This window comes from Pipistrellus hanaki (genome assembly GCF_964339955.1).
Source record: "Pipistrellus hanaki genome assembly, chromosome: 9".
Classification (NCBI taxonomy): domain Eukaryota; kingdom Metazoa; phylum Chordata; class Mammalia; order Chiroptera; family Vespertilionidae; genus Pipistrellus; species Pipistrellus hanaki.
Window position 1 is genome coordinate 22279591 of NC_140511.1, and position 24015 is coordinate 22303605.

Below are 24015 nucleotides of genomic sequence, written 5' to 3' on the forward strand. Positions count from 1 at the left end.
CACAATGGGCTTACAATAGTTGGTCGTTACATGAATTCATGAAATTAACAATACATTTCCACAGCCTGTTTGCTCTATGAGAAACATAAAACCCTTATTCTGGTCTTCATAAAATACTCTGAAAGGAATATTATGTTAGCTATGGAAAATTATGTTAGCTATCCACATTCTTGCCACCTGCACAAAACTTTCCTGGCTGCATTCACCAGTAATAATCTTTCCCCTTCCTGACCATCTGGACCACGAGATTACTGGAGAGCAACCAAAATATAATTTCACATATAAATGTTAACTTCCCAACAAATTACTGAGGTCAAGAATATTGCTATAGGCTTTCCTTTTTATCGCCACAATGTGATATTGGAAAAACACTTTCGGAACAAAAAGGAATCAATTATTCAGGTGTATTTATGGCAGGTCCTGAGAGTACAAATATTCACAAAGCCAAGAGTCAGATTATATTTACAGCGTGAGAAGTATGATAACGGCTTTCCTATTTACCAATATTATACTACTAAAGTCCAAAACATTCCGGAACTTACACATGCATAGCCCATGGGTACAGATAACAGTGTGGGGAAGGCCAGGGGAGGAACAGTGAGGTGGGCAAAGGGAGGGGAAGTGGAGGACATCTGTAACAGTGTCAACAATTAAAAAAAAAAAAAAGGATCATAAAAAGAAATAAATAAAATATTTATTTCCTAACAATCTTTTCAACCGGCTTAAATTCATCATACTATTTTTTTTTTTTTCCAGAGAGGAAGGGAGAGGGAGAGAAATAGAAACATCAATAATGAGAGAGAATCATTGATCAGCTGTCTCTTGCACACACACCCGCAACCCAGGTATGTGCCCTGCTCCGGAACTGTGACCTCCTGATTCATAGATCAACATTCGATCACTGAGCCACACCGGCCAGGCCACACTACTATTTTTGAATGTGGAAAACCTGTTTAGGATCTGGGAGTAGCCATGAGAGAGGAAAAAGAACAACAACTCCCTGTTCATTGTTAACATAACTCCACTACCTTAACTACTAACCATTATACTATTAATTGTTTCAACAATTGATCAACTTGGTCTTTACAGATTCTGCAACTAGAAGAATTGAGAAAGCATGTCCCTCTTGCATCCAACCAACATTTATATCATAATCAGACAATGAGGTATTAAATATTTCTCCCAGAGTCTTTCCTCAAACCCAAATAGCATAAACACATACTCAAACAAAATAGAGGTCACAAATTCATAAATATAGAATGTTATGTCAACAACCCAAGTTTTCACTTTATTAGAGTGAACAAATATCACTTTTGACGTTCAGCTATGCTAAAAAAAATAGGGAGAACTGGGTTAGCAGTAGGCCTTAGACTTGGTTAAATATCAGTAGAAAACTTATAAAAATCAGTTTAAACCAATGAGTCATATTTTATAAACCCAGATGATGGCCCAACGGTCACTTTTCTATTTGGGTGTGAGATGTAGGCTCTGCTGAGGTCTTTTGTAGTATCCTTTCTGCACTGATTTTTTCATGAAGAGTAGAAGGTTGGCAAAACTAGATTTACAGTTGTGAGTATACCAAACAGAGTTTATTATTAGATCATTATTTATTAGTTATTATGTCATTTATTTGTAGTATCTGTTTTCTTCTTATTATTACTATTATTTCACATCCTTACTTATGATTTATCTTTTAGGTAATGATGGCTGATAATTTAACCTACTTTGTCCACCCCTATAATAAAACATCAACACTGAAATAAGAAAATGAACCAGAGAGAGTAAATTTGTCATATCCTTTTAGATCTAGCCATATGGAGAAAAATAAAAGTAGAATCTACAGCCATAGCCAAGTGGCATCAGCATTGCACTACAAGCAATGTCACATCAGCATTGCACTACAAGCAATGATCTAGCAGGTGTCACATCAGCAGCTTATGCCTGGAACGACCCTGGAATTTTAATTCTTTGAGCATTTAAAAGATCAAAGGTTGCATACTGACTACATATTGGTTGAACTATCCAAGGGAAAGTTTTGGTTCAGGAACAGTTTATAACCCATAAATAAAGCAAGAAACACAATCAACCTGTGGTATGCCAGAATAATAAATACTGTATCTGGAAAAAACAAAACAAAACAGACTAAGTAACATAAAAACTGACACCAAAACTTTCAACAGATACTGTGTCACTGGTAACAACAACCGCACTAATGGTCAGTCCACTGTGTCTGCAAAACTGCCATCATTTGCAACCACAAACTCTACTTATTACTTTCTGAGAACCGCAACATCAAATAAGATTTTCCACTCCATTTGTGGCTTCAAGCTCCATAGATGCCTAGATGCAAAGCCAATAAATTGCTTCCTAAACCCACAAAAAAATAAGTCACAAGGCACTAAGGCTGGCAGAGCACTGTGATACCACTCTAGTAGAAAGAGATGTCATCTTTCCAACACTTCATAGCCACATGGAATCTGGGATTGTAAGAAAAACACACAGAAATGTAATTATCTTTGAGGCATCTAAACTACGTTCTCCACAATCTCCTCCTGGTGGTTAGATTTTTTTAAATCACCAAATACAAATCAAAGAGAGTATAACTGTCTAACCACTATGCTGTACACCTGAAACAAATACAAAATATCATATGCATACAGTAATTGAAAAATAAAATTTTAAAAATTAAAAAAAAAATATATATATATATATATATTAATCTTGAAGACAAGACCCTGACTACTTGCATTTAAAGTCTTCTTCTATAGCCTACCAATGCATCCATCTGTTGGACTACCTTGCATTCAGATGAACTAGGTTTCAACAATAATGAGATGTTCCAAAATGGAAGAGCATATTATGTATTATTTTAGCAATGACAAGTTATTTTGCTTCCAATCAAGATGATGGCTTATGTAAATGCAGTACTTGTATCCTCCTACAACTACATCAAAATGACAACTAAACTATAGAACAACCATCATCATAACCACCTGAAATCTAGCTGAATGGAAGTCCTACAACTAAGGATATAAAGAAAAAGCCACATGTAGACCGGTGGGAGGGGTAGGGACAAAGAAGAGGCTGGTCCCACACACATATGTGGTGGATAAAAATTGGGATGGATATCTCAGCTGTTGAGGTCTCCTTTAAGGAGTGAGAGTCCCATCCCTAAGCCAGCCTCCCTAACCAAGGATTCCAGCGCCATAATTTCCGACTGTGAGAAGCAGCCAGTGAGACAGAAGTCTGCTAGAGTCCCAGGCATTCCTCTTAAAGGGCCCACACATGTATGTACTCAGACTCATTTCCTCTGAGCTCCAGAGCAGGAGTACCAGCTTGAAAGGCACCAGGGACATACTGGGAGGAACTATACTATCTGACAGAGCCAGTAGGCCCGTGCCAGATTTCAGTCTCCATCAACCTGTCTCACACACTGTTCACCCAGCCCCGGTGATTCCTTGAGACTCTGCCACATCCAACTTGCAGGCTCACCCAAGCTGTATCCAGTGGCTTTCCCATAATAATAGCCTGTCTTGGCTCATACTTCTCATTTTCCTAAAATCTCTCAAACCAGCAGCATCTGGTCTCAGTGTGTCCCATACCTCTCACTAGGTGGCCCTAAGGCCAGCAAAAATGGCAGCCTGCTTTGGTTAACAGGTTGGCCTCTCTTGAGTACTGCCAACCATAGCACAAGCAGCAGCCTTCTGCAGATCCTTTGTAGCTCATGATAGGTGGCCCCAGGCAGAACACAAGCAACAGCTGACCTTGGTCTGCACCTCCCAGGAGGTGCCAGAGCCAGTGCATCTGGTAGATAGTTAGTTTCAGACAATGCTGAAGGACCATCCTACCTCCTCCATGGGTAAAATGTTCAAGGGGTGGACTCAGAAGCACTGGAGCCCCAATGAAGTAAGTTATGATCCATGGGTTCGGTCCCACCACAGCTCATTTTCCACAGTGATCACAGTTAGTCCTTGCAACTGATGGGCCTTGGGATAAATCCCTCCCGTGACATACCAACAAGCCCAGGAGACATAGCAGTTTACCTAATACATAGAAACAAAAACAGGGAGGCTGACAAAGTGAGGAGACAGAGAAACATGTCCCAAATGGAATAACTGAACAAAACTCCAGGAAAAGAACTAAACAAAATAATACTAGATACAAAGTTCTAAACAATGGTTATATGGATGCTCAATGAACTTAGGGAAAGAGAGATTAACTTGGAGAGAGATCTACAATAGCATAAAAAAAGGATATGGAAACCATACAAAAAAAAAACAAAAAACAGTAAGAAATAATGGATACACAAAATTTACAGGGAATCAAATGTAGAATAGATGAAGCCGAGAAACAAAACACCAATCTGGAATATAAAGAAGCAAAAAAACACTCAATCAGAACAGCAAAAAGAAAAGAAGAATTTAAAAATGAGAATAGTGTAAGGATCCTCTGGGACAACTTAAAATGTACCAATACTCGCATCATGTAAGTTCCATGAGAAGAGAAAGTAAGGAATTGAAAACTTATTTGAAAAAAATAATGAGAAAACTTCCCTATTCTGGTGAAGGAAATGAGCATACAAGTCCTGGAAGCACAGAGAGTCCCAAACAAAATGAGCCCGTGCCCATACAACATAATTAAAATACAAAAAATTAAAGGCAAAGAAGGAATCTTAAAAGCAGGAAAAGAAAAGCAGGTAATTCTTTGATTGTTTTATAGAGAAGTCTAATTTCTTCCAGCAAACCATTATTGTGGGGGTGGGGCGGGGAGGAGCGCAGTGCCAGCCTACTATCCTGCTACATTACAGGAAAGAACAGGCTTATCATTTTTAAAGGCAACCAGTGACAGAGCTGTTTGTGCTCCAATGGCAATCGGGCGCCAAGTATTCTGCCTTGAAGGAAATAATCTGTAAGTGGCTGACAAACAACCACTTACACCAAGTATCACCCCACCCCCCACCCCGTTCTCACTACCATCAGGAACAGACTTCCCAGCACTCCTTCACATTCCACAAAGACTAAAGCACCCGTTCATGCTCCTCCTCTGCACCCAATTCTCCTGCCACCACCCTCCTGAAACTTCAACATCCGCTTCCGTGTCCAATTTCCAGCTTCTCTTTTCCACAACCTCTTAACCTCCATGACCTTCCCCTCTGAAATTTCATACACCCACAAGGACACCAAGAGTTCAAGCTATCTAACCCTTGGCTTTTGCTTTTTGGCAATCCTTTCATTCAACTCTAGTTTACTCCTAATCTTATTTCCCACAGTGGTTATCTAAAAAGAATTTTCTCCTTTCTCAAGAACCCAGCCCCACACTTCCCCTCCTCATACCAGATGGCCTAGCCTTCTGCTTCTCTGAGAGAAGTTCAAGACCCTCTGATCAACACTGTCTCTATTCATCCTCTTCAAACTTGCCTGTCTCGGGAAAGGGGTCCTCTTCCTCTCAAAGCTAACGAAGTGCTGTGAAGCTTCTAATCTCACCCTCTCCCATCTTCAGCTACATTTTTCTGTTTCTCTCCCTCTCGTTTCTATCATCACTTTTCTCTCCTCACAAGCTATTTGTCCTTCCCCTCAGTCTATGAACTTATTCCAGTGAACTCGTTTGCCATAAAGGAAGGGCAGGAAGACATGGGTGGGGGAAGGAGGCTCACTGATACATGCAGCGCTGTGCACAGCTTCTTAATCTTCACAATACACCACAAGGGGGTCACAAGTCAAACACCCAAATCTCCTCTCACCATTCTCCTATTTTTTAAATAATGAAACTGAAATACAGAGAATAAACAAGACGTGAGGTCATAGAGCTAATGATTTGCAGAGCTACTCTTTGAACCCAAATGAAGTCACCTGAAAAGAAAACACTTTCCCACTGCTCCAGGCATAATCCCACCTCCCCAACTCACTATTCTAAATTTAACAAATACAGTCACCTCCTTCGAATTTCTACAAGGGGCTTTATCTGCATCTCGAAACTTAACATGTCTCAAATCTTTTTTTTAAAAAATATATTTAATTGATTTTTCACAGAGAGGCAGGGAGAGTTATAGAGAGATAGAAACGTCAATGAGAGAGAAACATGGACCAGCTGCCTCTTGCACACCGCCTACTGGAGATGTGCCCGCAACTCAGGTACGTGCCCGTGACCGGAATCCAACCTGGGACCTTTCAGTCCGCAGGCCGAAGCTCTACCACTGAGCCAAACCGGTTTCGGCACATGTCTCAAATCTTAACCCATAATTCTGTTGAAGTACTCAGGCCACATATATACTGATAAATGGGCTCTTAACACCAAGTAATGGGTTATCCTTCCTTCCTAACCATTAGGACTCAGCATGAATAACCTCTTCTGTGAGAGCATCTTCTGATCCCAGCATTGGTGTTCTCATAGCATTTTTGGTCTTACTATGCTACAGCACTCATCACATTCTCCTTAGTATTACAGTGATTGTATCATAAAGCTCCTTTGTTACTCCCTTGTATTTTATAAGCCTAATAAGGATACAAGAATACTTTACTCATGTTTGCATGTTCTAAATTACCCATAAAGTTCTTTGTACTCAAAAGATACTCATTATTGGCAGAGAATTCTAGAGACTCCAAAGTCTATACCAGCATGAACTAAGTCACACCTTACACTAGTATGTGACTTTAACAACTGATTTTTTTTTTTTTTCATCCCTGGCAGATTTGTGCAGCACCTTCACTGGCCCATTAATACCATCTCTCATAATCAGGGTATATATCAACTTGTTCTGCATAAACCAAAACCTCTTTGCAGGCTGTGAAAAAATAATGAGGCAATAAATGGCCTCCCCAATGTGTCTACTTCGGTACAAACCACAAGTATATTGTTTAGAGTAGTGGTTTCTCACAAGCTGCATCAGACACCAATAATATCCATGAAATTACAGGCTACTAAGGTCTCCACCCAGTGGATCCCACCTCAGTTCAGGTCTGAGGATGGGGCCTGGGAATCGTATTTTTAAGATTCTCATACTTGATTCTGATTGTAGGCAGTTTGGGAGGAGGAAAGGAAGGGATGTATGCTTTGTGTAAATAATTAAGAATTCAAACTACATTTAAAAGGAAAACAGTATGTATATATATTTTTAATATATTTGTATTTATTTCAGAAAGGACAAGGAAGGAAGAGACAGAAACATCAATGATGAGAGATAACCACTGCTCCGCTGCCTCCTGAACACACCCCTGACCCCACTAGGGATTGAACCTGTAACCTGGGCATGTGCCCTGATAGGGAATCACACTAGGACCTCCTGGTTCATAGGTCAACACTCAACCGCTGAGTCACACTGGCCAGGCAGAAAACAGTATGTATTTTAATAAAGTTTGTAAGGATCATCTCTACCACCTTGCTTGAAAGTCATGTGTGCTTTCAATGGCAGAAGTAGTACAATTGACCCTTGTGGTAATGGAGGAAATAACATATTATCTGAGTCTCAAGAATCAAGAAGAATCAAGAATAACCCTGAAGTTCTCTCCATAGCCCACAACAACTATCCTGAATTTTATCTCTAACAGAGAATTACTTGGAATTAGCCTTTTTCTCACAGGCACATATTCCTAGATAACTATCCAAGGCTCCTCTTTTTATTTTTTTAGGCCTATTATTCAACTCTTGCTTCCTCCCACCTTCTCCCTCTATATTTGGCCTCTCATCCCATAGTCTCTCTTCATTGCTCATATGCTGGCCCTTGCCTTTGGCCAATAAGCTTTCCATTAACCCCTGGGTATCCATGTCCTGCATCCTAACTCACTTATTTCAGACACAGTTTCCAGGACTATTATTGCCTTTCTGGTCCAAACATTTTATGTCAAAAGTGAAACTGAATTTTTATTATTTCATTCACATTTTAAAATGTTCTCTCTTGTTTCATAAAGTATGTGGTGATGAAGGCAATTTCTAACTCACTCTGAACTGGCAAACATTTCAGCGCTGTTATTCGTCACACATACTGATGCCAGAATAAACCTCCTAAAGAGCAACTCCAATCAAAAGCCTTGAGTGTCTCCCGAGAGCATGCGCATAAAACTTTACACTACATGGCAAAGCTCTCTATAATTACGCTCTGGGTTTCAATCTTTGTGCTCCAGCTAAGAGGATATTACACTTTAGCTTTCTTTAATATTGCACAAATCAAGACAATGAATGTTCAAGCGAATAATCAGGCTAAATATGCCCAAGCAAAGGAAGAAGTGTAGTGGTCTGGAGCAGAGGGAAGCAGTGCTTAAATACAGAACCAGATAAATGCTTTAATATCCTAAAGACTTCAGGAAAAAAAATCTAGGGCTGTCACAGCCAGCAGGCCTGAGAAGTATTGGCCATTTTTATGTCTTTTTATATCAAATGGTTTCAATACAGAAAAAGGGTCAATGTTTACATGGTCAAGTAAATTTGATTGATTACACAGAGAATAAAGGATAAATCAATGTTCTAATTATAAGCACTTTGTACTAATACCACTATCTTAAAATAACATATGTATATGGAATACTCAAAAAAATTTTTAAATGTCCCTTCTTTTTGTTTATCTATAAATATTTATCACAACCTAACTTAGCATATAATAAACTTAAAATATTTTATCATCTAACTCCTCGAACAAATGCAAGCCCATTAGGGTGGGGATTCCTCCTCCCTTCCAACCCCCCCCCCCCCCCGCCCTGTTCTGCACACGGATGTGTCGGTACCCAAAATGGTTTCTGACAAATCACAGGTACTTGATACAGCTTTATTGAATGAATGAACAAGTAAACTCCAAGTTCAGGACCGAGGAGTCGGGCGAACAGGTTTCTCCTACTGGTGTGACTTTAGAAAATCGATTCACCTGTGTCTTAAGATACTAACCAGAAGTAGTACTTTCTAATAATTCAAAAGAAACAAAACAAAACAAACAAACAAAAAACAATAACCTGAGTCACTCCTCATGCCCACCTGTACACAAAGTATGAGAATTACCCCCTAAGAAACGCAGTTCCCAAATAGCAAGATATAAATTCCAGGCCAATGGTAAAAACACTTCCACTGTGACCTAACACCAGCTTCCTAAGCTATTTTCAAAGCAGATGCTGAATTTACATGATCTTCCACACGTGTGGAGAAATTCCTCTAAGCAAACCAGGACATTACTGACAAAAGTTCACCTGACCCCACACAGGCCACCACTTCACCTTTTTGGTGTTTGATGTTGACCAATAGGCAATGAAGACATATTCCTGTTACTATGCCAAAAATTATGACAAAAAGGGTCAAGAATATGTCATGGCTTAGGCTTGACATCACAAGCCAATCACAAAATTCCAGTTTTACTAAGGCCATTCTATCCATACATCAATAAAGAGATGTACTCCAACTGTGATTCTGTTGTTCAATGCAAGTGCATTAAAACCAACACAGGCATCCATAAGTTACATTATAAAGTCAGACTACCCAAATCCCATTTCCTCCTGAGCACAAACACAAAGAAACAGCCAAGTGAAACATTTTAAGGAAAGCTCATCTGGAGCAGCGTTCTTAAGTCTTCCAGGAGGAGATCAGATTAACCTTTTTTAAATGCAAATACAACATCACTTCTCTGATGAATGCCCAGCAATGTCTTCTTCTCCTTGCCTTTAGGTTAAAACTCCACATTCCTAACTTGGCCTATTAGGTCTTGTATACCTGCTCACACATGCCATTTTCCCTTTGGCTTTCTCCTTTCCTCCTCAGAGCCTACATTCATCTCTCCCTGTGTCTGGAAAGTTCCTATTCCCTCTTCACGGACCACTTCTCCATGACCGACTGAAACAACCTCTTCCTCAGAGTGGCCTTCCTTCATCTCCCCACTCACACACCGAGGCCTGGTCTACCTGGAATATTTATGTACATTAATGTGCTTTATTTCTATATAAAGGTTCCCAAGGTTTTCCAGGGAGATCTTTTTTATTCAACAACTACTTACTAAGCCTCTGCTACAAGCAAAGCGCTAAAGTATTATGCAGGAATAGAAATGGGAGAGAAACTTTTTAACCTCAGGGAGCATAATGTTTGCTGAAGGAGATAAGAGACTGAGTTCTCTATGGAAAAGACCAAACTATTTTTTGTTCACCAGAACAAATCACAAAAAATAAAAAAAATAAAAATGGGTTTCAGGGGAATACTGGATGTTAGTAAATTAAGTCAGTTTTTTTCTTTGAGACATGTGGCTAGTGGCATAAGATTCATATTGTTTTCTCAGAGCCGGACATGAAAAAATCTGAGCCTGTGGACTTCAAATTAAATCAAGTTATGTTCTTTAAAATACAGAGCTAATATAATGAAAACACCTCATAAGTGGCATGTTTTTTTTAAGAGAAGAGCTCCACCTGAAGCACACAACCTCCCCAGCTGTTCCAGTCCTGGCTTGCGGGTGGTTTCTGTGTGGGTGCAAAAAGAAGGGTGGTAAAGAAATGGAAAATAATATTTCAATTACCCAGCTGAGAGTCGTTAAAAATAAAACACGCTTCCTCTGCAGAGTTCAAAAGAAAATGTTATTTGTATAAACAACCTAGGCATTTGGGAAGGTTCCACTGTGAGAGGACTTCCTGATTTATATAACCGACAATTTCAAGTGGGTTGTAATGAGGATCTGTAATAACTGATGCATTTTCTTTTGATTCAGCCTCTGAGAAGGTAATATGTTTCCCTAGAATTTAATAAAAATCACAGGTCTCTTTTTGAAGACTTCAGTCGTGATTAGTAATGGTCATTGTTTTTGGGTTGCAAACTTTCCCAAAAAAAATTGCCTAAGAAGAGCTCCATGGCCAGTCCCAATCTAATGCATCACAACAGCGTCAGACAATGATGAGTAGTAATCAGTATGGGTGAGTATGTGTAGCTCATAACTAAATTTTGAAGAAAATCTTTACAGAAGCTTTTAATAATTTAATAGCTTAGTAGCTGATAGTTGCATTTTATTAGCTTAAATTGAATACAATAGGCTCTCTTTTAGCTAAATTCACTTATGATCTTTTAAGTATATTTCCTGGGCTTATGACTATAGCAGTTTTGTTTTGTTTTAACCTGAAACAAAAAGCGTTTTTTATGCTATAAATCCTTTAAAAACACACAAAGCAAACTGCAATGCTTCCCGTCCTGGAGTATATTCCTAATTTATAACTTGGAAAACTGGATCAAACAAACAACACCTTTCCGTTGTACCTCACAGATGCATCCTCACAGTGAACGGAATTATGTGGCATAAGATTTAGCATTTTCCCACAGTAATTTCTCTAACACAGAAAATGAAGGAAAATTTTCCAACTCCTCCCTTTAAAAAATGCCTTTCACTTCACACCCTCTGAGCAGGCATCCCTGATCACTCCAGGCTTCTGTCAATACCGCTAGATGATTTCCGGCCCAGGGTGAAGTCCCTTTACCACTGTATCACACTAACGCACACCCAGCCTCAGAGAGGTGATCAACAACAAATATTTGCAAAGCTCTACTAGCTCAAAAACAAACAACAAAGGCCCTGTGACTTAAAATGTAACTATTTAAAATCTGTCTCTTGTAGTGTCACCTTTCAACATAATCTCCAAAAGACGGAACAGAAAAGAATCCAAAATGCATGGCACGTTCCAGATAATGCAGTAGGATTCAAAACTTGGACTGGGTTCAACTTTCCATCACTCTGCACACATACAATTTGTACATAGATTTCCCTATAAAAGTGGTGGGGGTTTTTTCTCCGTGTGTGTGTGTGGGTGTGTGTGTGTGTGTGTGTGTGTGGGTGTCCTCACTGGAAGATATTTTTTTCCATTGATTTTCGGGAAAGTGGAAGAGAAGGATGGAGGGAGAGAGAGAGAAAAAAAGAGAGAGAAAAAGAGGCATCAACTGGTTGCCTCCAACATGCACCTAACTAGGAATCTGTAACCACCCAAGTACTATGTGCCCTTGACCAGTGTGGCAGACACTTTAATAACAGAGCAGCAACACAGGCCAAGGCATAAAAGTGTTTTTTAGGATGTAATATGCTCATCACTCCAAGAACTCTTAGGTACCAATCATCAGTATTCCCATATCTGCATATCTGTATTCAAACAAAGCAAATACCTGAATAAGAATACATTCGTTATTTTAGAAATACCTGCGCAATTATTACAAAACATATTTTGATTTAAATTACCTAACTGATGGCCATATTTCTCCACTCAGTGTTGGGAGCCATAACCTTAGTTGACAAGGGGTTGTGTGCTGTGTGTCTCTCCCACAGGAATGTTCTGTTTAGGTGTGTCTGAAGGAATGAAGTCCCCACCTAAAATATTTACTAGCAAACAGACTCTCCTTCTTGGTAAATGTTTAATCTCTTGAGTGCAAGGTTCACGTTGTCCAAGACTTGCATGAGAATTAACACCAGCTACTACACGGGCTGTTTACACACAATTGCAGCTGGACTTTCCACTGGTCTCCAAGATTACATAGAATGAGCAAGCTTTGCCTTTTATTGATGACTCATACTAGTATTTTTATGGGTACCAGTTCAGCTTGACTAACAATATCTGATATTTTAAAAATCTAGACATTTTTTACTAGTACCCATTTTTTTAAAAAAAAATATATTTTATTGGTTTTGTACAGAGAGGAAGGGAGAGAGATAGAGAGTTAGAAACATCGATGAGAGAGAGTCATCGATCAGCTGCCTCTTGCACACCCCCTACTGGGGATATGCCCGCAACCAAGGTACATGCCCTTGACCGGAATCGAACCCGGGACCTTTCAGTCCCCAAGCCGACGCTCTATCCATTGAGCCAAACCGGTCCCGGCACTAGTACCCATTTTTAATAAGGCTTTGGTTTAAAGTGATTTCAAGTTATAGTCACTAAATACAGGAACAAAATACAGCAACTTGCATAGCTCACCTTTGGTGTGGACATAAATCCTGAAGTAGTATACTATGATTTACAGCTTTTTATTATCCTACCAGAGGCCCGGTGCACGAAATTCATGCACAAGGGGAGAGAGTCCCCTCAACCCAACCTGTATCCTCTTCAATCCGGGATCCCTTGGGGGAATGTGCCTAAACTGGTAGTTGGGATATCCCTCTCACAATCCTGGATCGTTGACTCCTAATCCCTTACTTACCTGCCTGCCTGGTTGTCCCTAACTGCCCCCCTCTGTGTGCCAGCCTAATTGCCCCCCACTGCCGGCCTATTGGCTCCCCAACTGCTCTCCCCGTGCTGACATGATCACCCCTCACTGCCTCTGCATGCTGGCCTGATCACCCCTAACTGCCCGCCCCTGTCGGTCAGGTAGCCCCCAACTGCCCCCTCCCATGAGGCCTGGTTGGTCCTAACTGCTCCCCCACCGACCTAGTCACCCCTCACTGCCTCTCCTGCCAGCCTAATCGCCCCCAACTGTCCCCCCCCCCGGCCTGGTCACCCCCAACTGCCCCTCCCATCCCCCCGCCAGCCTGGTTGCCCCACACAGCCTGCTGTTCAGTTGTTTGGCCATCCCTCACTAACCCCCCTGCTGGCCTAGTTGCCCCACACAGCCTGCTTGTTCAGTTGTTTGGTAGTCCCTCGCTAACCCCCCTGCCAACCTGGTCATTAGAGAGCCATCTTGTGAGGGTGTGAGGGTCAATTTGCACATTACCTATTTATTATATAGGATACTCTCATGTGCTTAGTTAACATAGAAAAACAACCTGCCTGCTATGCTGATTCACAGTAATATCTTTGAGCGTCTACTGGTTTAAATGAACCGGGGTAGACTGTTTTCAAAGGAATAGCATTTTATTTTGTGTGGAGATAGCCTTTTATTTCTTTCTAGTAAGGCTTTCAGGCGAGGCACTGACTCACTTTGGCAATTGATGTCCATGGAGGTACATGTTCCAGGACTGAAGCAGTTAGTACTGTCTTTCGGCATTTACATACATATTACTGTGCAACCATAGTTAAACTACGATACATTTTGTATCTAGTCTATCCATATCATTATTTGAGGAGGACTGAATCTTTACTTCTTTATAACCCCTCCTCTCCCCTTCACCACAAATTTCCAAGCCCCAAGTATTCAGCTGCTCAACTCCTAACTTACTCCTGATCTAAGTGTCTTTACTGAGTTCAAAACACTAAAGCAGTACAGAAAGTGGGCCGTTAGAGCAGCCGTGGGAAGTGAAGTTGGATGGACTCAGTACGCTGCTTCCCACCAGGCCAGCTCTGCGGTGGGCAGATAAAAGGGCGCCATCAAAGCTCACCTGCAGCTCATTCATCCTTAGAAAAGGGAGGATGCATGACCTCTGGCTGCTCTTGAATGGAAAGGAAGATGCTAAAAGGAGAGTGTGCGATGCTGCCCTGCTTGGGACTTTAATCCTGGAAACAACTAACCTGCTCTCTGAGCCACAGGAATTCCCCACTGCGTCCCAGACCACAATTCCCATTTTGCTTCCTTCCATGCCAACACCGTCTCAACTGATACCAAAACAAACAAACTGAAAAGCCAGCAAGCACAGGCCAGAATGGTGGGAGCAGGAGGGGGCAGCTGAAGAGTGGGGGCAATTTCCAGGCCAAACACAGGCCTGCCAGCCTACAAAAATGTCCTGGAACAGCTTCCACTAATTAGGTAATGATCCTGACATAGAAACAGCACCTTCTTTCCCTGACTTTGTTCAAAACCTGTTTCCCACCCTATCCCACTGTAAGCACATGGAAAGCAGACATCTTCCTCACCTTCCAATGCCCTCCCATCCATTCCCAGCACCATAACTTACAGAAAGTCTGCAAACGTCCTGATTTTATGAGTTATTTTGCTACAGATAGTGCTCACTTACAAAAAAAACGAACATTTCTGGTAAGTCATCACATTTAGTGGTCACGTCCTTGGTTAAGTCTCAAGACTACTCTGGCGGGGAGGGCCGTGGCTATTACAAAAAGCTAAGAGTCACAGCTGTCCCTACTTCATTCCTCTTTTATTAAATCAGAGGAATAAAGAAGCTGAAGCCGGGGCTTCAACAAGCTATGTTACAGACAACTGCCGCTCTGTCCTTTCCCACGTAGAACTGAGCGTGACAAAGGGGGTGAGGACCGGACGGTTCTTGCACTCCACCCACGCCAGCCCCCATTAGTCCCAGCGATGCATTCCTGGATGCCTGTCCTTGGTACATAAGCCCTCGTGTTAGGGATGATTCCTGAAAGTCTACTATTTCTTTATTCTGTACATAGTTCCTTTTTTTTTTTTTTTTAACTGTTCAGACTGCACATGGGACTTAGTAAAAGGATAAAAAGTGTTAGATGGAGAGGACATGGGAACATATCTACATTTTTACATTCCTTGTTTCAGAAATAATGTATGTTTATAAATATTTTTATTCTAAGTTTGGTTTTCCTAACAAAACATTGGTGTTTAAGTCAGACTCTCTGCAATAGGAACTAAAAACGTCTCCTGATATAAAAGTAGCAAGCAATATCACACCTACTCCTATATAGTATTCACCTTGGTCTAACTCTATTCACCTTGGTCAAACTCCTCAAAGCCCTCTAAGCATTAGAATTAAATTTAATATTTGTTGCATATAATAAGCCTTTCCCTACTGATCAATTCCCACCCTTCAATCTAATCTGCAAGAGCCACAACAACATCCATTAGCCAAAGTGGAAAAAGACAGACCAATGTGGAGATATCAAATCCACCACAACCTGAGAAAATCACTTGACATCTGCCAGGAAGGTCACATGGCATAGTGACATAAAACCTGCCTCTGCAGTCACAAGTGTGCCTTCAAGAAGGTGTTTTAAGTAAGAAGCACCATGGAAATTAAGAGAAATGTTTACTATACTGCTAATAACCAGTAAAAGACCAACTATAGTCAGCGGGAATGTACTCTAGAGACTTCATAAATTCAAGTATATGAAACTGATGGAATATTTTAAAGCTATGAAATTATTTAAAATTATACCTACAAAAACTCAGGAGTAATTGCTATAATCCTCTTTATAAAGAAAAAAAGAAATATATATATGGATATATATAATTTCTAAATTATAGACATATAATGCCATTAAAAAGCATACACATTCTTGAAAAAATTAAGTATTATAAGGAAAATTGTCACTTATTAAACAATTTAACAGAGGTGCTACTATGAGTCAAGCTCTAGGTCAGGAGCTAAAGCTAAAATGTTTTTTTGTTCTTTCTTTAAAAATAAAAGAGATCTGAACTCTCTGCCTTCTTAGAATTTATAGGTGTCATTTCTAAGTCAAAATATTTGTAGTTATGAGAGCCTAGGGGTATTCTTTCTTTTTTCTACATAATAATGCTAGTACTATGTTAATATTTTAGTAATATAATTTAGGCTTTTTTTCTGGTTAGATGTATGTTACACAGCCTGCATTGGGGGATAGATATTTAGGAAAAGTGTCAAGAAGTGGTACATGAAATGATAACTCTTGCTCCAAATGTCAGTGGTGTATGATCACTGATGTCCTTTCCCTGTTGATCCTCTCCCTTCTTCCTAGAGGCTTCTAAGTACCCCTCAGCCAAGAGCAGGCATGGCTCAGCCACCTCTCCTTAGAGATCTGACAGCAGAAGAAGCCATCTCTGATACCAAAGGCCCAGCCACCTCCACACCCCCTCAGAGTCACTAACACTCAGCTAAGAAAGTGAGTGCCTGGCACAGCTCCTCTGAAAGACTGCCAACTTGACCATGACAATACATGCATGATTTAAGCCTTACGTGCAGACAGGGCTTGTCTATGGACTCTGCACTCTGCCCAGTGACTTTTCCGGGAGAAACGCTCCTGAATGTAAGCAGCTAAAGTCATACAATGAATCAGACACTCCATCAGCTGATCTTCCCCAGAAAACCTTTCTTTCGTGGACATGACATTGCGCTGTCCTAGGCTGGGACTTGCTACACAGGTTTAAAACATAATAAAAACGTATTATTTTAAAATGCATGTAACTGGGAAAACTACAGAAGAAACAGCAGAGGAAAGAGAGGAATGTGACTGTGGAAAGGCATGTCAGGGATCATAAATCTCTGCTACTCAACGTGTGGTCCATGCACCAGCGGCGTCCGCCTCACTTTCAAGTCTGATGGAAATGCAGAGCCAGAACCCAACCTGGGACCTTCCGAATCAGAATCTGCATTTAATAAGATCTCCTCATGTTTTATACACACATAAAAACTTGGAAGCCGCTGTTCCAGGTACATGTAATATTCTATTTTTATACCTGGACGATGAGTACACTTAGTATTATTCTCTAAAATAGGGGTGTCGAACTCAATCAGAGAAGGGGCCAAAATCTAAAATCCAGCCTAAATCGCGGGCCGAATGGTTTACTGAACAGTCATAAACTGATAATGTCATAAACTGACAGCGGAGTGCAGTGATGACAGCGCGGTGAGGGCCACATTGCAAGGCCTGGCGGGCTGGATTTTGCCCGCGGGCCGTGTGTTTGACACATGTGCTCTAAAATGTACACATGTTTTATCAGGTCTTCTGACTATGTGGCCATGTCTCTAACCTAGCCTACGAATGGACCCCACGTCTACACACGGACAAGGAGGGATTGTTAAAATGTGGGAGAAAGAATGCTACTTGAACCTGATCTCCAAACAGTGAACTCCGATACAGAAAAAAATTCAGAGATCACATTACCCAACCTATTCACTCTGTGGGAAATGAAACCATGTGACTCCAGGATCAGATTGCTCAATTACTGTGGCAAAGTTGTATTAGGGTTCAAGTCACCTGAAACCTCAGTAATGTCCTGTGTCCTTAATAATACTGGTGTAATACATCATGCCTGATTCTTTCCCCTATATACTCATAATAAAAGAGAAATCTGTATTAAGTTAAAAAAGAAATCTTTAAGCCAATACCCTGTCATTTAATAAGAGACACCCAGTATGTATTAGTTTGAATGAATGATTGACTTTGAGGCAGAGATGAGCATTGTTATCCACATCGTCTCAAAGGGCAGAGCTGACGCATAGAATGACTTAAGTAGTTTCCTTATGGAAGAAACCACAGAGCGCAGTTTTAAAACAATGTCTAATACTGATGGGGAGTAAGCTTCTTCTCGACCCTGTTCACTGCGCCAGATGTTGGAGTTCTCACTCCTTGACTACTGCTTCACCAAGCCAACTACTGGGCCTCAGTTCCCCTGCCAGAACTGGACCTCCTTGGTATCGGACGGAGAAGACGTTAAGAAGTTGTAGGCGTAGAAGAGAGTCTTTATTGCAGTTCAAGTAGCCATTGCTACCATGTAGCCATTGGACAAAGCAGTCCAGTAAAGCAAGGACTGCTAACACAGCAGCCCTCCTAGTAAAACAGACTCACAGAACAGCAGCCCCCCACTGGCTGCTCAGTAACAAGCTTTATACGAACTTAAGCAAAACAGGTTTCTTGCCAAATAGTGACATCAGTTTTGGGTTACAGAAGGGCACGCTTGCTCAGTGTATCTAGTCCTTGCACCTGCCTATGGCAACTTGGCCTTCAACATCCTGATTAGGATTCCCACGCTCAGATTGGCCTTGAATATCTGGCGTATAATAACTGATAAGGGTCCCCAAAAATTGTCCTTTACCTTTATCAAAGTCAGAATGTCTTACATGTTTAATATTTGGGTGTGTGAATCTGTTTGGTTTCAATAAATCAGTATCATAAGTAGGGCTTTTAAAATTATTATTTAGGAAATAAAAAGGAGTCGGGAGAGGGAGTTGAGGGGAGGAGATAAGGGAAGAGATTAACCAAAGAACACATATACATATATGCATAACCAATGGACACAGACAATAGTGTGGTGAAAGCCTGGGGTGGGGCAGGGGCTAGGAGGAGGGGGGACACAGTGTCGGGGAGGAGAGAATTGGGGGACATCTATAATACTATCAACAATAAAATGAAACAAAAACTCAGAATAATTATTACTTAGGATATTGAAGAACAATAGTACTCACCAATACTAATTTCATCATCTGTTTCAGCATCACCAATACATTCAAACTGGAAGTCTTGCAGTGACTGGGAAAATTTCTGTACTGCCATAGACAGATCTGTAATTAAAAGTTTAAAAGTCATAAATTGAAGTTACCATGGAATACTATTTTCCACATAGATCTTTGATGTTAATACTATATTAACCAGAGCCTTTTAAAATACCAACTTGACAAATGCAAGCAGAATTTAAAGAGACTACTAAAGAAATATTTTAGGAACTGGATCTGCTCTGCTCAAAGGAGATCTGCCCCTTAAAGAAAGTTTTGGTGCCAGTTATGTATTATTTGGAGGCCAATTTCCCAAAGACTTTATTAAAGAATTATCATCCATTCCCTATAAATGGAGCATTTATTTAAAAAAAATAAAGAATGCTACTGAGGTTGCTGATGGGGGGAAAAAAAGGGAGGGGGGCAGCCGACCTTTGATTCGAAAGGGTCATTGATGTTATTCTACACAGACTGGGAAGCAGGTAGGGAATACATTTTTACCAATGAACTACTGGATTTGATCTTCTTCTAAGGTGAAAGGTCACCTGAAAGGTTGTTTACAAATAATCTTGTGATTTACAGGAGACCTCCAACTACACATACTCTTCAATCTGACTTCAAGCTGAACAGAGCCCAGAGTGTGGCTATCTCCAGAAGAGGAATTACTCTTTATTCCTGAAGAGAATAAAGAAAAGTCCAGAATAATGAGAAGTAAATCCCTCAGAGGAAAAGCCTGGAATGCAACCTAACGGACTGAATAGGAACGCAGCCTCTGGAGCCAGGCTGCCTGGGTTGAAATCCAAGTCCCACCGCTGACATGACCTTGGACAAGTTACTTAACTCCTGTGGGCCTGCTTCTCATCTGTAAAAAGTGAATGGCAACGGTACAGCCACCTCATAGAGTTGTTTTAAGGATTAAGCTAATATTTGCAAAAGGTTTAGAACAGAGCCTGGCACTTAAGCACTGTTTAAGTTTGTTAAATAAAATTTAAAATAAATCAGTCTGGCAGGGCAGCATCGCAGAAGCCTGAAAGGTCCCTGAAGTTTGCAACCGAGAGAAGACATTTATCAGAATGTCATTGAATGGTTCGAGTCCAATACCCGAACCCTCATATTTAATTCATCTCTGTGGCCTGACAAAGACTCTCTCTGCCCAATCGTCACAGTCTCCTCTGAGCCCTCTTCTTCTTCTTCTTCTTCTTTTTTTTTTTTAAATATATTTTATTGATTTTTACAGAGAGGAAGGGAGAGGGATAGAGAGCTAGAAACATCAATGAGAGAGAAACATGGACCAGCTGCCTCCTGCATACCCCCCACGGGGAATGTGCCCACCACCAATAAACATGCCCTTGACCGGAATCAAACCTGGGACCTTGCAGTCCACAGACTGACACTCTATCCACTGATCCAAACCGGTTTTGGCTGAGCCCTTTCTTGACGAGGCCTCTATCTTGGCTCACCTTCTTTGCTGGGCCTACTTAGCCCCCGTCTTAACAAGAATCTTGCCAAGTCAATTTAGAGAGAACCCGCAGCCTGGATAGCTGGTATCTGATCAAATTCCTCATCTCCCACCTTTGATGAATAAGTTCTTGGCCTGCCTTCACCAAGAATCTTCCTGTCCTTGATACCTTCTCTTAGTAATTTTCCACCCACAACACGCCCCCCCTCCCCCACCTGCTAGAGTTGAAGAGTTGAACCTGTTCTCTCTCCCCTACTGTGACACTTGGTATCTGTAACAACAGTCCTGAATAAAGTCTTCCTTACCCTTTCAACAAGTGTCAGATTTTTTTTTTTCTTTAAGAGAACAATTATGGCCCCATGCCTACACATGGCCCCATGACTTACTATGGTAATCACCATTCATGAAACTCCGAGCCTAAGGACCTATCAAAGTACGCAGCACTCACACACAAATAGGTCTCCAAATAGGAAGGTCACTTTCGGCGCCAATGTGATCCAACAACTCACCAACACCCTCACACCACGAACAATTCTGAAGACAGGGGCCTCGAGTCTCAGAGGGGCTTTTATAAAACAACAACAACAAATATAATCACACACACACAAGAGACTGGGTTTTTTTTGTTTTTATTTTCTAAATCTTGTTTGTTTGAGGAACTAAATCATGCTGTGGAAAAAAGATGCTATTGTAGGTTAACACCTCTTTCCACAAAAAGGGTCAAATTTGGGGACCAGCTCACATTCTACTTGAGAGGTACTTTCAATGTAAGAGATTAGAAAAGTCTATCAACCTAAGAATGGCTCTGCTTTCTACTGTCAGGATGAACGATGAAAAGAGAGCCTCCTAGTGAATTATCAGTCAAGGAGAAAAACAAAGGCTCCATCAGAACTAGACTTCACCAATTAGCCATGAAGCCTGGGACAATCAGTCATCCTTCCTGAGACCCATTTTTCTTATCTATACTACAGGGAACTAATACTTAGCCCAAGGGGTTGTTATAAAGACTAAATGAGGATGTGCCTGGTACTCTTGAGGCAACTCAGCAAATGGCTTCCATTATGATCATTCAAATCCAGCCCATGAGAGTGGAAATGCTAACTGGCCTTCCAGAGAGAAGGGCACTGTGCAAGCACATGCATTTATCTGACAGCACACACCTCTGGCTAAGGGTAGAGAAGTCATAACACCTGTATCAGACATTATAAGAAGACAAAGAAAGAAAGCAGACTTGTAGGATAACTGTAAGCCAAGCTGTATGTGGGCACTCTCCCAAGACTTGGAAAAAGCATCTATAAATAAAAGCATAATATGCTAATTAGACCAGAGAGCCAGACGACCTTCCAGACAAAGCTGGAGCTGCGAGGGCTAAGCCCCTTTCACAAATTCCGTGCATCGGGCCTCTAGTTCTATATAACATCCCTTTATGTTTCTATGTACAATACAGATGGAATTCCTACACAGCAGACTTGAGAAGGGGGAGGGAGTTACATGAGTAGATCAGGATGCTTAGGAACCCAGTAGCAGATGTCCTTCTTCTCTCTCCTCCCCCCACAGGCTCTCTGAGTTCCCTTTTAAGCTTTGTCCTAGGGAACTCTTAACTAACAAACCCCAATGACTGCCCATTTCTTCCTAGACTGTTCTTTGCTTCCCAAGCCTTGTTCCTTGACTAAGAAAAGCAAGCTGCTTTGTCCTTTCACAGAGATCTCAAAACATCCGAGAATCCACCATAGTAATTCCCGTCCCCAAACAAGAACACAGCAGCCCACACTGTGAGCGATCCTTGTCAATATGGGCAAGGGATGGAGAGTCGGAGCTCCAGTGGCAGATTACCCCGGTTAGCTTCCTGCTTCTACCAATCAGTGGCAAGACTGTGGGCAAGTGTCATAACCTCTCTGGACTTTGGTGTCCTTATCTGTTCAGGGAATAGAAATTATTTTTTTAATATATTTTATTGATTTTTTTATAGAGAGGAAGGGAGAGGGATAGAGAATCAGAAACATTGATGAGAGATAAACATCAACTTCCTCCTGCACACCCCCCACCGGGGTTGTGCCTGCCACCAAGGAACATCCCTTGACCTTAATCGAACCCAAGACCCTTCAGTTCACAGGCCAACGCTCTATCCACTGAGCCAAACTGGCCAGGGCTCTTCAAGTTATTATGAGAGGTAAATAAATGAGTAAATATCAATAGATGAAGTATTTAGAACAGTTACACACAGTTAAGCATTTAAAACATTTTGGTTATTTCCATGTCAAACACCTCAGGGGAAAAAAAAAAAGCAAGCAAGATAAAATTTCAGAAATGAAGATGAGAGCTATTAGACCTTAGATAAATGGCTTCAAGGGGAAAGTGATCAAGAAAACAGTCTAATGATAGCAGTTTCTAATTCCATCTTGGTGCACTACAGTCATGTTGTAACAGCGATAATCTGATTAGTAGTCAATATTTCTATGTAAGAGGTGGGTGTCTATTTCAATCCTGGATGGAATCAAGAATGCATGAATGATCCTTTCACAGTCCTTTCAAAAGCATAATGAGAAAGAATTATGTAAGAAAACATGTTTAGTAACTAGTTCAGATGATAATTCCAAAAATAAAAGGAAAATTCAAAATAAAATTTTTTTTCAACTTCAAAGTATGTTCTTTCTTGATTTACCTTTAATTTTTCTCATTTTCTTTTTTTTTTTTTTAAAGCGAAACAAATTTGATGAGATCAAAAACATTATCAAGGTAAAGAACCTTATAATATTTTCCGGCAGCAATATTGGCCAAGCTGCAAAATGAGGCATCCAGCTCATGCTTTTCATCGTGGCTCCTACTGTGTGCGATTCTGGCCTGGAAAACCCAACACCTTTAATTGGTTTAAAAACCACATGGAGCAACTACTTCCTAAATCTAAAGTTTCTAAGCATGGATCAGATATATAAAACCAATGTTTTGGTTCTAAAACCATTTAAATAAAATCAAATCACATGTGATTATATAGACCTTGAATTTAAAAATTAAGTTTTTTAAAGTTTGCTGTTGAATATTAAAGTATCAAATTGTGTAATGATAGAATTGACATTTTATCTTAAATGCAAAAAAAAAAAAAAAGATCAAGTGACTAAGTCATCAAAGCAAGAAATCTAGTTTAAGTAAACATGTCTCTCCCTATTTCTACACAGTTATTAGAAATTGAGGACAAACACAAGAAATATCCCAGTCAGAACCACCATGGCCCCATTCTATGGCGAAGGTAAAGGAATAACATTTACTAGAGCGTAAGATTGTACAAGTAAAGATGCTACAAGTACCACTCACACTACATCCTTTGCATTTGCCTCATCTGCAATGTAAAAAGAAGATGTCTTCATATGCATTCATATTATAACTTGGAAAAAATGAAACTGGGCTTTGGTCTGCAATGTTTTTATATCAAAGGGTTAACCTGTAGCACACATGTTTATATGATGCTAATGAAACACTAAAACTTCATTTCATTAGAGATATATAAAGCAGTAAATTTTAATTATAGCTCTCCTTTATTCACAGACTTAAGAGCTGGAGTCTATCTGTTATGTCAGAATTGCTAATAGAG

The 24015-nt window shown here is 40.5% G+C and overlaps 1 protein-coding gene across 1 annotated transcript in view; it reads right to left on the minus strand.

Moving 5' to 3' along the window:
- ARHGAP42 (Rho GTPase activating protein 42) overlaps window positions 1-24015 on the minus strand; it is a 229340-nt gene that overhangs the window by 148972 nt on the left and 56353 nt on the right. Inside the window, exon 2 of the mRNA XM_084894676.1 lies at window positions 18944-19039. Within this exon, the coding sequence (XP_084750802.1) occupies window positions 18944-19039 (96 nt within the window). The remainder of the gene's footprint in view (window positions 1-18943; window positions 19040-24015) is intronic.